General features: G+C 46.2%; 1 protein-coding gene across 1 annotated transcript in view; it reads left to right on the top strand.

The window, feature by feature from the left end:
• The first annotated feature begins 2,061 nt into the window (after positions 1-2,061).
• The window catches only part of MAP1A (microtubule-associated protein 1A), a 14,738-nt gene continuing 485 nt past the window's right edge, over positions 2,062-16,314 (top strand). The window contains exons 1-4 of the mRNA XM_009879447.1: positions 2,062-2,142; positions 2,800-2,940; positions 4,298-13,142; positions 15,423-15,655. Coding sequence (XP_009877749.1) covers positions 4,448-13,142; positions 15,423-15,655 — 8,928 coding nt within the window. The 5' untranslated portion in view covers positions 2,062-2,142; positions 2,800-2,940; positions 4,298-4,447. The remainder of the gene's footprint in view (positions 2,143-2,799; positions 2,941-4,297; positions 13,143-15,422; positions 15,656-16,314) is intronic.

Raw genomic sequence — 16,314 nt, 5'->3', positions numbered from 1 at the left:
TTGTGTTTGCCACTGGGAACTGAGCAATGCCGAGGTACCAGCAGTGCCTTTGCCATTACCTGGAGAACAACTGGGGATTTAATTCTTTTTGCTGCAGTGCAAAACCCAGCACGTTTCTTGGGCCCTCCTCGTCTGCGCCACCTGCCACGTGCCCGCGTGGCTCCCCCCCTGCAGGGGTTTAGATCCCAGCCTCTCATCTGTACATCGCGTCCCACAGCAAGTGGTAGAAATGCCACTGAACTCGGCACAAGCATTTCCTTTGCACAGTGATGGTTTTGTTTTAGTCTGAAGGGATCATTTTTAGACAAACTGAAAGAAAACAAATTCAGAAAGCAGCTAGAGATGCAGGGTATAACCAGTTCTGCTGAGAGCTTAGAGCCACTCTCTGGGCTGAAAGTTGCTTCTGAGCGTATCTGTCTGGTTTATACTTAATTACTGGCAACCAGAATAAAACATCCTAGTAAAGTGAATTTTATTAAACTATACTGAGTATTAGCCTTCCACTGACTTAGTTCTTTTGTGTCATTTTGGTGTCTTTCTTTGAAATACCAGTTTGATCAAGCTGTTTTAGAAGGACTGAGATATGAATAAAAAAACCCTGCTGGTGGCAGGTCATGGAGTAGAGAGGGTGGGAAGAACAGCGTCTTTGGAGAACAACATTTGTCTGGAAGACGAAAAATAGAATTAGAAGTTGGTGTTCATTTTCAGTGAAGATCTGTGGCCCTCCAGTCTGTATAAGGGGTTAAAGCCTACGAAGAATTTAAACCCTGTAAATTATACGTTCCAACAGTTACGTTGTAAGAGCCTGGCTTGTAGAGTGGATGTGATGTCCAGAGGTACATATTTGCAGACACCAGGATTCAAAAGACTAAGTGCTGTCTGCAGCATCAGAAGTGCTACAGGACAGTCCTGTACAGCATCCCGCTTCCCAGAGCTCTTTGACGTGGGTACCCAACGGTGGTTCTTTCAGGGTGGCAGGCACTTGCCACTGTTCTTTGTAAGAAATTAATAGGGTCCAGGCGTTATGTCAACGTTTTGCCAAATATCCAATGTGAGCACACAAACTGCTTTTTGCACTACTAGGCTTTTGCTTGCTCTTCTTTGGCTCTTCCTTTTCTCATAGAATCAGAGAGCAGTGGAAAAGGGACCTTAAAGACCATTCAGTTGAACCTCCTACCATTGGGCAGGGACACCTCCTGCCGGACCAGCTTGTTCTAAACTACCTCCAACCTGACCTTGAGCACTGCCAGGGAGGGAGCTGCCACAGCTTCCATGGACAGCCTGTGCCAGGGTCTCACTACCATTACAGAAAATGATTTCTTCCTTATATCTAATCTAAATCTACCCTTTCTCAGTCTGAAACCACGACCCCTTGTCCTAATCAGTACACTTCCTGACAAAGAGTCCTGCTTCTTTTTGCCTGAATATATATATATATAGACAGAGAGAGCACAGAGTCCTGACTGAGTGCCTGTTTGTGGCTCTCACAGGAGGAAGACAGGAGAACAAGCTTTCTTACCACCTCGATGGTTCTCGTAGCAGCAGTTTACCTCTAGAAGTGCATGTTTGGACTAAAGACAAACACTTTGTAAGAGAAAAAAACTTAATAAGAATGATGCAAGTTTCGTTGTTAGTGCTGCACTTCTCTAAAGAAAGGTGAGTTGGCACGCATCAGCTGACTCACAAAGCCCTGTGGTGACTAAGGTTTGGACAACATCCAGAGACACCTCTCCTTGGTAACTGCAATGAGGCAAGATACTTCTGTCTGGAGGGGTAATCGATCTGTGCCTGCAGGCAGACTGATGTGCCTGGCACTGTGGACTTCAGAACACCTTGATGTTGAATTGCAAGTTGGGCCGATCCAGGACTAGGATTTTTTTCCTTATTACTAAAAGGAGTTTGATTTGTTTAATGGGACCTGGGTATCGGGTCTAGAATGCAAGTTGAAGCTGTGCAGTCAAGCTTACGCTGAAGTGTAGTTTTTGAGGCTAAAACATCAGTAGGCAGATACTGTCTTATCAGCTGCTCTCATCCTGCCTAATCTCTTGCCTCTCCCCAGGCCAGAGAACCCTCCATCACCAAAGTGATACTCTGGAGACAGTGATCCTCGTAAATCCCAATGTGGACAGCGTTGTGTCTGAGGTAAGGACCAGATGCCAGCAGGTTTTCTCTACATCATCTCTCCTGCCCTTGCTTGACATGAGGTCATGATCATCACACTTTGCACCTTCTGAAGGGGTTGAACATGCTGCCAGTCTGATGCAAGGTGTGGTGAAGCAGCCAGGTCTTGCCAACACAATTTATGCAACAACCAGTATTCTGTGGCAGGATTTAATGCAAGATAAAGCAACACACGAGGCTGTGTAGTTTTTTGTGTGCCAGCCCTTTAGGAATAAGCTGTTTCCTGAAAGTGCCTTAGGATTGCCTGATTTTAAGGATTTCTCAGGAGCTTGTAGAGTTTCCTAGCAAAGAAGGTGGAAGACCTCCCATCCTTGGGCATTCTAGTTTGATGAGAGTCTAAATGAGCTGCGCCCTTACCTGGCCAGCGTACCGCCAAACATTTTCTCTTAGCATTGGCCTACTTTCTCAGTGTGAATTACGAGTGACCTGGGTCTGTGTTGGGCAGGCAGTAGCAGTATCTTCCCTCTTCAGTAACCTGCTCTCTTGTATTTAGAAAATTTCTGTTATGGCTATTTGTGAATAATGCGTAAGTATACCTGTCCATGTGATTGGGTTTCTGGGTGCCGATGAGGAGTACAGACAATTTTTTGACTGTAGCACTCTGTCTCGTGGTAACAGGTCCGCTCACTGGTGTGTGATTCATCAGTCCACAAGCTACTGATCTTCTGTGGTCAGAGCTCAGACCAGGAGGGAGACTTGATCCTGCAGACAGGGACTTTCACTTACCAGAAGTTTGCTGAGATACTTTCAGACCCGGAGGTGAGTGTGAGCAGTAAGCCAGCGTGACCCCTCTTGTTCACTGAGTACGTGATAGGAGTGGCACAGGCTGCCTTGCTCTACAGGTGCCACTCCTTCAGGTGCCTGATCCACAGAGAGATGATCTTGAAATCTGGCAGAAAAAAAAAAATCACACACCAGAAATAATTCATGCTGTAGTCTTAGGCATCTGGCTTTAACTCCCTGGGTTAAGTTTTCCAAGGTGGCAAGCATGGGTGATCACCTTTAAACGCTCAGCTTGACATAACCTTCCAGACTGGCTCTGCAGTGGACAAACACTCTAAGTTTCTTGAAACAAATCTTAAAGTATCTGTGGGCAGATTCTAAAAAAAACAGCCAACAGAGGCCTTTATCACCCTATCTTGTTGCCAGTACAGTCATACTGCTTCATTTTTTGATAAGCCCTGCATCCCCTGATAACTGCGTGCCAGATGTTTAGAACATTTCAGTCCGATTGAATGTACAGTTGCTGTAGGAATGACTGGATGATATTTTGACAATAGATATCATTGCTGATGTGATTACATCAGCACATTTGCCCACATTCATTTTCTTCTGGTACCCATTTATTTGGACACCAACTAGTCAGTTAAGGGCTGTCTAAGCAAGAGAACACGGTATAAAGAAGTGTACTCATCTCATTCCAGATGCTTAGGAAGGCTGAGGTTTAATGCTTCTCCGCTCAGGATGTGTTCAGCATAGCCTTAAGGAGCCTTGGAAATTACATCAACCTTAGTTCTACTTAATAATCATGTGGCACGTCCCCAATCCCGTATGTGTATCAGAAATGGAGTCACAACTTTCAAAATAGGTCCCATGAAAGAAAATTAACCTGAAGAAAAAAGAAAATCCTATGGTGCTAGAATTCCACAAAGTGCTATATGATTATGCATTAGCCAGTGAGCGAGGATAAGTTCAGAGAATGATGCTTGTTATTAAAAAAGGTATCTCAGAGTTAAAATTCACAAATCTAAAGGAAATGGCTATTTTCAAGCCCAAGCCAGTGACTGATATCCGAGGTTAAATACCAAGAAGTAAGGAAAGAGGACAGGCTTTCATTTCTTTTCCTGAGGTCTTGTCACTGTGCGCTCCCAACATTCAGGAAACACAACGGCCCATCAACATTAAGCATCTCAAGTGAGAGTAGAGCATGGCCCTGTGCATCCATTTGCAACAGGGTTTTGAACTGGATGATACATCCGCAGTGCTTCCTGTCAGTAAAGTGCTCATAGTATCTTCAGTACTTCTACACTGACTGGCTTTTTTTTTTTTTTTTTTAAGTGCTGAATTGATCTCAGAGCTCTCTTTGACCTTTATTTGTCTGTGCTTGTCTCATTAGGTCACCCAGATTCTTAGCAACACTGATTCAGATATCAAGGCCTCCCTTACTGTGTCGTGCCTGGGAGAAGGAGACTGGAGCAACCTTGGGCATCCTCGCTTTCAGGAAATTATTAATCTGAAACTGAATCCTGATCCAGTTCTGCCAGAAATGGATGGGGTGTCTGAGTTTGCAGAGTACGTCTCTGAGACAGTTGACGTGCCATCTCCATTTGATCTCCTGGAGCCACCCACCTCGGGAGGCTTCCTGAAGCTTTCTAAGCCCTGCTGCTACATATTCCCTGGGGGAAGAGGTGATTCTGCTCTCTTTGCTGTCAATGGGTTTAACATCCTTGTGGATGGTGGCTCTGACAGGAAGTCCTGCTTCTGGAAGCTGGTGAGGCACTTGGATAGGATTGACTCAATCCTGCTCACTCACATCGGTGCAGACAACCTGCCTGGCATCAATGGGCTGCTGCAGAGGAAGGTTGCTGAGCAAGAGGAGGAGCAATCCCAGGGCTCTACCAACTACAGCGACTGGATGAAGAACTTAATTTCTCCTGAGCTAGGCGTGGTTTTTTTTAATGTTCCTGAAAAACTGAAGATGCCTGAATCATCCATGAAAGTAAAGAGGAGCATCGAAGAAGCTTGTCTTACACTGCAGTATCTCAGCAGGCTAGGCATTAAAGCAGAACCTCTCTACAGAGTGGTGAGCAGTACCATTGAACCTATCACGCTTTTCCACAAGATGGGAGTGGGTAAACTGGACATGTATATTCTGAATCCTGTCAAGGACAGTAAAGAAATGCAGTTTCTAATGCAGAAATGGGCTGGTAATAGTAAAGCAAAGACTGGCATAATTCTTGCAAGTGGGAAAGAAGGTGAAATCTCTGTTCCTTATCTCACATCCATCACGGCCCTGGTGGTGTGGCTTCCAGCTAGCCCAACAGAGAAAATTGTAAGGGTTTTGTTTCCTGGAAATGCTCCTCAAAATAAAATACTGGAAGGACTTGAGAAACTCAAGCACCTGGATTTTCTGAGGTACCCAGTGGCTACTCAAAAAGATATCACTTCTGGAATACCTCCACCGGTACTGAAGCAGACCAAAATTAAACAAAGAACTGACAGTAAGGAGAGTCTTAAATCTTCCCCCAAGCCGTCTGTGACAAAGCAAGCTAAGAAGGAAGAGGTAGTTGAAGAGGGGATTAAGGAGATAAAACCAGAAGTCACAAAAGATACTAAAATTGAGAAAAAGCTTAAAGAACACTCAGAGAAAATTCCTGAGAAACCTGTTAAACATGAGAAGATAAAGACAGAAACAAGTGATGCTCTCAAAGCTGAGAAAAGAAAATTGGCAAAAGACAAGGTTGGGAAAAAGCATATCAAAGAGAAAGTATCCAAACTGGAGGAGAAGAAAGACAAAGAGAAGAAAGAGATTAAGAAAGAGAAAAAGGACTTAAAAAAAGATGATGGGAAGAAAGAGGAAAAAAAAGATTCAAAGAAAGAGGATAAAAAGAAAGAAAGCAAGCCAGAGCCCAAAAAAATTTCTAAACCAGACTTAAAACCATTTACCCCAGAAGTAAGAAAAACATTATACAAGGCGAAAGTTCCAGGCAGAATCAAAACTGAGAAGATCAAAGTCAAGCCTGAAAAAGAAGTACTTGCTGACCTGAAGACATCACCAACGGAGAAGGCACCTGCACAAGTGGAGCCAGGAGAGACTTCCATAGCTGAGCAGAGGTTAGTCCTGTCTTCACCTGAAGATCTGACAAAGGACTTTGAGGAACTGAAGCATGAGGAGGAAGGGTCTTTGCAGGTGACTCAAGAAATATCGGATATTGAGGTTAGTAATAAGATTATGAGAGTATCTGAAATAGAGATAAAAGACTCTGGTGACCTGATTGCTCAGAGTTGCCTTGAAGTAGATCTGAATTTGAAAACAAACATCCCTGATCAGGGAATAACTACTACTGATACGGAAAAAGAGTCACCAGCAGAGGAAAAGGCAGTCCACCAGCTAGAACTGAGAGCAGGTCGTGCTGAAAAGATGGAGGATGAAAGAACTATAGAAGAAAATCGTGACATGAGATACCATGAGGGAACAGCTGAGCAGGACAAGGAAGTTCAGCTGTTCGCAGACAAAGAACAGGTGCCATCACAGACAGACCTCTTAGCAAAGGATGAGCAGTCATCAGTGTTCGGAGAGGAGGAAAAGGAGGAAGAGGAGAAAATCTCTTTGGACAGAAAACAGAGGGAAGCAGAAACAAAGACTTGTGAAAAGTATATTGAGGGGACAGAGGCACAGGAAGAGGGTGGGAAGGAAAAGAGAGAAGGTGTGATAGAAAAGGCAGAACTGGAAGGAAAAGAACAGCACATGAAGGCAGAAGAGAAGGTGGAAAAGAATAGAGCCTTCCATGAGCTGATTCAGCACGAGAGGGAGGACAAAGTATTTACCGCTACAGAAAAGGAAAAAGTATTTAGTGACATGGGTGAGAAAAATAAGTTACTTGGAAAGGATGTAACAAAGGAAGAGTCATACCTGAGCAGTCTGCCGGTCCCACCAGGAGCAACAGCAGAACATGTTTCATATATCCAAGATGAAACTATTCCAGGCTACTCAGAAACAGAGCAGACCATTTCTGATGAAGAAATACATGATGAACAGGAAGAGAGGATCCCACACTTGAAGTATGATGTCAATGCCTATGACATTTCTGTTCCTGACCACCCAGGCTCCTTCGAAGCAATACATGGAATACAGGCCATGCCTACTGCTGACCTTTCAGCCAAGGGCTATGCTGGCCAGGAGTCCGAAATCCTGGCATATCCTACAAATATTGTGGCAGCACCTCTGGCTGAGGAGGAGCATATATCCTCTGCTACATCCATTACAGAATGTGATAAGCTTTCATCTTTTGCAACTTCAGTAGCAGAAGACCAGTCTGTTGCATCTCTAACAGCACCGCAAACAGAAGAGACTGGGAAAAGCTCTTTACTGCTAGACACAGTAAACAGCATGCCCTCCTCTCGGACAGAAGCAACCCAAGGTCTTGACTATGTTCCCTCTGCTGGCACAATCTCTCCCACATCATCCTTGGAGGAAGACAAATTCTTTAAATCTCCACCCCCTGAAGATTTCCATGCATTAGCAGAGGGAGAGAGAAAACTGGAAACTCAGAAAAACGATCTGCATGAAGAGGCAGAAGATGAAGAGGAAGAAGAAGATGGGACTCCCAATATTGAAATGCCCGAGAAACTCAAAGGGCACTACAGTGCCCCCATGCTTGCTCATCCAGGGTGTCCTGATGCGGTGTTAATCAGCGTTCCCACGGAAGCGATGCAAGCTTCTGGTCTGCCATTATCCACTGAAGAAACACCATTTTCCCAGGGTGACTCTGCAGAAGCTGAAGAACGATGCATGAGTCCAGATGACAGTACAGTCAAAATGGCCTCTCCCACCCCATCTGGCCCCACAAGTGCAGGACACACACCTTTCCACCAGTCTCCGGTGGAGGAAAAACTAGAAACAGTAGATTCAGATCTATTTGAAAAACAAACAGATGCTGCTGCCAAGAAGTTGGAAGACCAATCTCCTGTTGTGGTGAAGGGGGCTAGGGGCGAGCTCAGAGAAAGTGAGGTGTCTGCAGCTAAATACCAACATGAAAAAGAAGTGCCTGGACCTGAAGAGCACAAGTGGGAAGTGGGCAGTGATGTTCCAGTGTCTCCTGGTGAAGAGGTGCAGGAAGAACCGATTGGGAAGGAGGAGCTGCCCTGGCACTCCTACCACAAGCAGGACACGGTGGTGATAGGGGAGGAGGAGGAGCGTTCCATGCTGCCCCATCCCAGCACAGATGTGTTTCTGGAGCCAGAAAAAGAGCAAGGAGCTAAAACCATGACAGAAAGTTTAATGGGATTTTCGAAACACTTGTCCTTTGAGCCATTCTCTACCACAGAAATGTCCCTAGGAAATGTGAGTCCTCCACAGGTCACAAGCCAAAGCAAATCCAAAAGTGACAAATTGTCACAGTTTTCACCAGATGACACCAAGTCACTTTCTTTTACAGAAGAAAGTATTAGTAAAGAAAAATCCTCAGGTATTAAGGGAGCAACTACTGAAGAAGAAAAACCACTGTATTTTACAGGAGACTCCTCCTCAGAAGAAAAATCTTCTCATGTTTCCATTAAAGACATTTCTCCAGAAGAGACCAAATCCATTTCTCTCACTGAGAGTCCCAGCAAGGAAATCTCTTCAGACCTTGTTGTTAAAGGAATGTCTCCAGAAGACATCAAATCTCTCAGTTTTACAGAAGAGCTACCTGCAGAAGAAAAAACTGTGCCTGACTTTACTGACAAATTCCCTGCAGAAGCTGTGAAATCCATGGATTTCACAGAGCAGAGCCCAGTTTCATATGAAAAATCACTGAAAATTTCTGCCAGAGAACTCACAAAAGAAGTGTCAAAATCTTTTCCTTGCCCAGAAAGTAGCTCAGTTAAAGACATGTCACCCAGAGATACTTCAACTGAAGAAATGTCTCCAGATGACAGCAGTTCATTTTCTGCAGCAGTAAAGGGAAGAACTGCAGGCTTGGACTCTCAGGAAGTATCTCCAGATGCAAAGGGCTTACACTTTACAGAATCTAGCCCAACGGAGGATAAAATGTCTTCACACATTTCTCCTGAAGGTGTAAAATCTTGCAGGTTCAAGGAAATTCAAGACGAAAAATCTCCAGAAATGGAAGACTTTTACATGAAAGATTTAAGTTATGAGAAGAAAGTGTGGTTTCCAGAAGAGGTGGAGGAGATCCCTGTTCAGGGAAGGCGGCAGAGATATGATAAAGAGAGAGAGAGCACATTCTTGGATGAGGTACCAGAATATGAAAAAAAATCCCTTCCTAAAATGGGAGAGGAGGAGATGCTGTCTCCTGCAGTGCCTGACAGTCACACCTGGAGAAGAGCAGAAAGTGAAGCATGGAGCTCTGCCTTTGGCTATCTTCAGGAAGGAAGAGAGACTGGAAGAGGAGGGCAGTTACCTAGTGAGAAGGATGAGGAGCTCTGTCATGCTGAAGAAAAACCCCTGCTACTACATGCAGGAGGAGAATGTTTAAAGATGGAATCACATGATCGCAAAGAAGACACACAGAAGAGTGACAAACCTACATCAGAAGCAAAGAAAGTGGAAATAGTTCCTGCTGACAGCACTCTTCCAGGAAGAACGCAAATGGAAAGTCCTCTGTCTTCTCAATATGGCTCTGAGGAGGAAAATCAGGCCAAAGCCTTAACTGGAAGCAAAGAAAGGCAAGAATCTTTGTTGACATCTAAACAAGGTTATTCCTACTTAGAAGATGAGGAGAAGGCTGTCCTAGACATCTATGCGAAGTCACTAGACCAGGCACTGACGGCATCTCCCCTGTCTATAACGGCTACCACACTGGGAAAAGAGATGGACACAGCACCAGGAACAGAAAGGCTTTACAGGGTAGAGCAGTGCAAGTCGCCTTTAAAGGAGGGAGTCCCACTGAAGGACACAGAGAAGAAATCAGACATCGGTGGCTTGTATCAGGAAATAGACTGTAAATACAAATCAGAGAGAAAGCAGGAGAGTGGCTGCAAATTCGCCAAGGGACTGTATGACTCTACAGAAAGAAAAGACCAGGTGGCAGCAGCATCTACTCTCTTGGAATCTGCAAGACCAGCAGAATATGAATATACAGCAGCATACCCGGAAGAAAGTTCTGCAGTGTCAGGGCAGTGTGCACACTCCCCTCTAGGACAAGGCCCTTGTCAAACAGGCATTGCTGCTGTGGGCCATGCTGAGGCCGTGGGTCCTGCCAGCCGAGAGGCATATCCTCCAGACACCTACTCCAGGAGCTCCCCTGAGCCTTGCTCCTATGAGGAAGGGGTCTGCAGGCCCAGAGGTGGTGACAGTTCTGCAGAACAGGAGCAAGAAGAAAGAGAACCAACTCCCTACCCTGATGAAAGAAGTTTCAAGTATGCTGACATCTATGAGAAGATAATTGTGTCTGGAGTTGGGCCTTCCCCTTTCACGCCCAGGGGTGCGGACAGCCCAGGTCATGCTGACAAGGTGCTAGAAACAGCACTGATCTCTCAAAAAGGTCCAGGTTTTGTTGTCTCTGCAAAGGAAGAAGAGTCCTGCCTCTATACCTCTGCTGAGAAGGAGCTCTCGTCTCCAGCGTCCCCTAAAGATAAAGCAGTTTCAGCCTTTGACTATACAGACATCCATGGAAGATACTTGCCCTTATCTGAAACAGACAAGCCTAGGATATCTGAAGGTCAGGAAGAACTGAAGGTGTCTTCTACTTTGCCACAAGAACCAGACTCCGCGCTGCACCCATCGTCCACAAGCAGAGCATTTGCCTCTCCCACAGATACGACTGACACGTTTTATCAGGAAAAATCATCTGCCTATATTGATGCTGCTTGTCCGGATGAGAACATCCTTTTGTCTAGCCAGGAGCAGATCTCTCTGTTCCTGAAATCTGAAAGCCCAGATCCCAAAGACACATACTATGAGAAAGCAGGTCGAGGAGAAGAAAGCACGAGTGACTCAGAGTTAGAAAAAGGTGCTAAGGAGAAATCTGAGAAGGAATCTAAACTGCACAGCCCTGTTGAAGCTGCGGGCATGGTCTATGCACACATCTCAGCAATGGACAAGTTTTACGTATCAGAACCCCTTCTGCAAAGCAAGCGTCAGGAGTCCATTTCACCCAGTTCTACTGCCTCTTCACCCTCTGATCCAGGCTGGAAAGAGGAATATGGAAATAGGAAAATTGCATCAGCCACTGCCATGGGGACATACATTGCTGGTTACGGTGACCTGCCAGACACAGGCAGAGATGAGCAGACTTCAGAAATGTGCCATTTAAGCCAAGATTCTTCAAAAAAGAGAGAGATTGTTGAAAAATCCACAAAGGAATCACATTTCTGTGTAACAGATTACCCCAGTGTGGCAGAGGTCTCAGAGTGCCAAGACCAAGCCACATACATGAAATCCGCTTCTGGAAAGCAGAAAGAGGCAGACAAAAAGGGCCCATCAGCAGAGGGCAGAGTGATGGATAGCTCTTCTGGGTTTGAAGGCTCCCTGCTAGGAAGCAGTGAAACACCCAGTATGTTCAGACGTGATCAAACCTCAGCAAGCCATTTAGGAGATATCTCTCTTCCTTTAAAGGCTCCTTGTGCTTTGCTCTCAGAGCAGGGGAAGAGAGATGAGTACTTGGAGGTTTCTGAGAAAATCAGCAGCCTTGACTCATCTTTCACTAAATTCTCGCCACTGAGTCCCTATGAAGAAGATAAGCTGTTCTCCAAAGCTGTGGAAAGAGAGTCTGTGCCTCCACAGCAGCTGAAAGATGACTCTCCCAGCCTGTCAGAGGAACCTTCGTCTGAAGCTACGACTCCTGTGATACCGAATGCAGCAGAAAGTTTCTACTCCCATATGCTTCCCACATACACGGGTACAGGACCGGAACCAAGTACCAGGAGTCTTTGGGATGTGTCTCCACAGATTCCAGATAGTGCTGTGAAAACACATCCAGCTGAAACCAAAGACTTTGTGCTTGCTGAAGAACGTGGTTCCCCACTCACAAGTGGCACGGGTGACAGAGTTTCGCCATGCAGAAGGGAGTACCAGAGTTCACAGCCCACACCTTTCTCTGCAGAGAAACAGCGGCAACCCTGTGTAAGCAGTCCAGAGCAGAAGCCACCGTCTGTAGAACAGCTGGCGCCACTGACTCCTCTCCCTAATGTGTTAACATCATTTCCTCATCATCAGCACGAAGATGTAACCACAGCCAACGGTCCAACAGAGGTGAGCACCAGTCTGCAAGCTTTCCAAAGTACATACCATGCAGCAGAGGCAAAAGATGAAAAAACGTGTCCTGGTTCTGACAGCACTTTTCCTCCATGTGCAGGCAAAGAGGACACAGAGAGGCAGAGCCGTCCTTCCTCTCTGATGTCCCCTGAACACAGTTTCCAGCCCTTTTTCACAGATATGCAAAGGGGTGGAAAAACAGAAGACCATGGAGATGCTTCCCATGAGATGGAGCCACATTTAGGAGGCAGTTTTGATTATGGACAGAAATTTTCCACAAATGAGTACAAGCACAGGAAAGGAGAGCTCTCTCCCTCATTCATCAACCCAAGCCCTCATGAGCTCTCCGAAGACAGTGACCTCTCACAGGAGGACGGTCATCCTTCGGTGCAAGGAAGACCACCCCACACTGGTAGTAGCCCCATGCAAAGTGCCACGGTGGAGGAAACCCCTCCAACATCAGTGAGTGATTCTGGAACCTCCCAGTCAGACTCGGATGTCCCGCCTGAGACAGAAGAATGTCCATCCATCACAGCAGATGCCAACATGGACTCGGATGAAGATGCCGATTTCCTCCCCGTGGACAAAGCTGTTGGGAATGCTCATCATGCCAGTTCTAGGTCCAGCCATGATCCTCAGCCGGTTCCAATGGTAGATCCCCATCCCCATCCTCCACATCCTGATGTCTGCATGGTAGACCCCGATATGTTGGTAAATGAGCAAAGCATGAGCAGAACTGATAAAATTTCCAAGAAGGACATAAAAGAAAAGAACAAAGGTGTGAGGAAGCCTTTGAGCAAACCCAAAGCTTCCTCGCCTGCCCGGAAGTTAGATGCGAAAGGGAAACGATCACCCACTCCCGTGAAACAGCCATCGGACAAATCTCCAAAATCGGTCACTGCCAAAAAAGAAAGAGATGGAGGAGAGAAGCCTAAATCACGTAGCGTGCTCGCACAGCCTCCTCACACAGAGGATGAACTATCCCGGAGTAGTCACAGCAACCCTGGCAAGAGCCTTGTTAATGGTGTCAAAACAAACCCTGGTAAGAAATTCTTCCTTAAGCATGCACTTTCTCTTTAGGTCCAACACAAAAGCACTGGCTTAAACTCAGGAGAACAGAGAACAGGACTTCACAGTCAGGCATAAAAAGTTATAAGCAGTGATCAGGTATAGAGCTTGTCACACAAATGACTTGAAAAGATCAAAGCCTTAAGGAAAGCTCTCAACCTCTGTGTAGAGCTGAATGGTTACCTCTGGAGAGAGACAGACCTGGGAGACCTAATTCAGAACTCCGTAGGCTCAGGTTCAGTTCCACCCAGGGGCTGCATCTGTGGAGGTGGGTGCTGTCAACGAAATGCCTGCAGTTGAAGGACAAAATATGTGTGTGTGTTTTAAAAAGAGGTGGCAACCTCTCAGCCTGTGAGTGGAGTAAGTGCATTGTGCTGGACTGAAATAAAGCTGTCAGAATAACAGGATCCCGCCATGGTCAGATATTCGCTTTCCTCTGAAGTGCTAAGCAGAGGTGGGGTGGGAGCAGCTTCCACAGCTGAGTCCCACACACAGGATGCTCAACAGGCAGCGTGGCTGTTGGAAATGAAGGTCGTACCTCTTTCCGAAATACAGGTGTGAAAGAGGGACTCAACCTCAAGCATCTGTACAGCCCGTGGCCTCTTGCTGAGCATTAACACAAAGACCAGTGCTCCGTTGGTATTTTAGCAGATGATAGCAGTATTAGGCAATAGAGTAATGCATCATGGCCGTGTCTGTGCTGAGACCTCACAGTGCCGGGCACTTTACAGACACTGAGCAAATACTGATTCTTTGCGCCAGACCATTGATGCTGAGTGTAAGACAAGAGCCTGGGTAATGGGTGGAGAAAACCGAAACACAGCTGATGGGCTCTGGTCTCAGTAGATACCCATGGCAGACGTTGTGGCAAAGAGAGATTGTAGCAGGTGAAGTGGGAGAAGGTTTGCAGCGGTGCTACAGGGAGCTGCCCTTGACTGAGAGCAGCCGAAGGAGGAAAGCTGAAAAGAGACCCTCTGTGTGTGTTTTGCAAATACAGCTCAGGCAGGGCAAACGGATGTCACTGACAGCAAGGGCGATGGACAGGGCAAGCAGTTGATGAAGGAGCTGCTCGGAGTAGTGGGGAGTGAGAGGAAAGCAGCGGATGGAGCTGTGAGATGCTCGCAGTGCCAGGGAGGGCTCTGCAAAGGAGTGTGGACTAAAGAGGGGCTGAGCCAGCTTGTGTTCATGAACAGCTGACAAGAGCGAGCCTGCACTGGGGTATTAGCAGAGCGGCTGGACAGAACAGTCATGTCTTAGGGGCACTGCGCAGAAAGGACTGGCAAGATGTAGTGACTGGATATGCGAGTCTGAAGGGAGGGTTGAGACAAAGGCATAGAATGTAGAGGTTGTGCATGGGGCAGCGCTGTGAGTTGTCCAGATGAAACTTGGAATGAGGACTAGACATCCATAAGACTAGCTGAGTCAGGTAAGGATTTGTTGTGTGTGTAGCAAGTAGACAGCACACCGAGCTGTCCATGCTAGCAGTTAGTGGCTTTTTGCTCACAGAAGAGGCTCCCCAGAGACAGTGTATGGAAGGCAAAAGAAGACAGAGGCTTCTATCATTCCACAAAGAGCAGGAGGGAGAGAAGGAACAAGCCTTCTATGGGTTGTGTGTGTGTGTGTGTGTGTGTGTGTGTATTATATACACACACACACACACACACACATATATATATTGCTGAATATAACTTCTGTTTGACCATGTCTCATTTCATCAGTGTAAGCAGCACCAGCAGATGAAGAAAAGAGGTACAAAATAGGAAGGAAGGAGCCACAGAGTCCTTGGAATAGCAGCAAGTCACAGACATGGCAGAAAGCCAGTGTGGAGCTTCCAGGAATACTACTGTAATATCACAGGATAGCGTATGAAGTCCATCAGAACAAGTTTCTTTATCAAATGTAGGTTATTAAACAACAACAATTATGACTAAATACTGATTGGGACAACAACTCTGCAAAAGCTAGTAATGGAGATTTTTGATTTCCTTCCTCAGAAAACGTTTGTGAGCCTAGAGCCTTCCAGCCCCCTCCCAAAGAACAGCAGAACTCCCTTTCCTTCCCAAGGAAAGTGTGACAGCACTGGCCCAGAAACACACCCAGGTCCCCTCTGAGCAGCAAAGCCTGGATAAATCTTAACTTTGTTGCTGCAGCTGCAGGGAAAAGCCTTTCTGGAATTCCAATCCTTCAGTGTTAATTTGAACGTTTGTCCTTTCCAGAAGAGTTTTGAGAGCCTCTGTTTTCTTTTTTTCCAAAGCTTCCAGTAGTCCCAAGAGCAGTTTGCCTGTGCCCATGGGTCCATCTGTCTATGTGGACTTGGCATACATCCCCAACCACTGCAGCGGAAAGAACACAGATCCCGAGTTCTTCAAGCGGGTTCGAGCATCGTATTATGTTGTGAGTGGGAACGATGCAGCCAATGGAGAACCAAGCCGTGCAGTGCTGGATGCGCTTCTGGAAGGGAAGTCTCAGTGGGGGGAGAACCTGCAGGTAGGTCATGGAAATGCCAGGGGGTGTCTGTGATGCTCCTTGTATCACACGTGCAGGGCAGAAGAGGGGTGTGTCTCAAACATACCCGAGGGAGTACTCTAAGAGGGGGCAAACAGTGCTGGGCACATCCTGCTCTTCAGTCTTACAAGAGTAACTGTTTGTACCCATGAGGAGGAGGGGGAGGACACCCACAAAGTGCTGTGTGTGTGTGCAAGCAGGTATATCCTCCTTTCCACATCCTTCTGAGGGGAGGAAGCATTTAGAGACCATACACTCCTCCTCAACTGCTGCAAGACGAGCCTATCCTCAAGCAAAAAGAAGCACCAACACAGTCTGGATTTTCATCAAGGCGTTTGTTGCTAGCCTTGCTTGCTGCAGATGTTTCTGATAGTGACTTTTCTTTAGTGCTTTTAAACCAGAGTGTTCTTACACATAGTTTTTTTTCTTAATGAGGTTTGCAGGACATCCTGGGTGGGCATTCTGAATTTCTGAGGCTGATACAAGAAAGTGTGTATGTTCTTTCAGGTGAAGTAGCCTCGGATTTCAAGATCCCTGAGTTTTGCACATTGGGTCAATAGGCACATAACATCTACTATCAGACCGTTAACAGTGAAACTCTGAGCATTGTTTCTGTGCACACTGAGGGATCTTTCTAAGGC

Source organism: Apaloderma vittatum, unplaced genomic scaffold, assembly GCF_000703405.1.
Source record: "Apaloderma vittatum isolate BGI_N311 unplaced genomic scaffold, ASM70340v1 scaffold19582, whole genome shotgun sequence".
In the NCBI taxonomy this organism is placed as follows: Eukaryota; Metazoa; Chordata; class Aves; order Trogoniformes; family Trogonidae; genus Apaloderma; species Apaloderma vittatum.
This window is presented reverse-complemented; position numbering and strand designations above follow the sequence as displayed.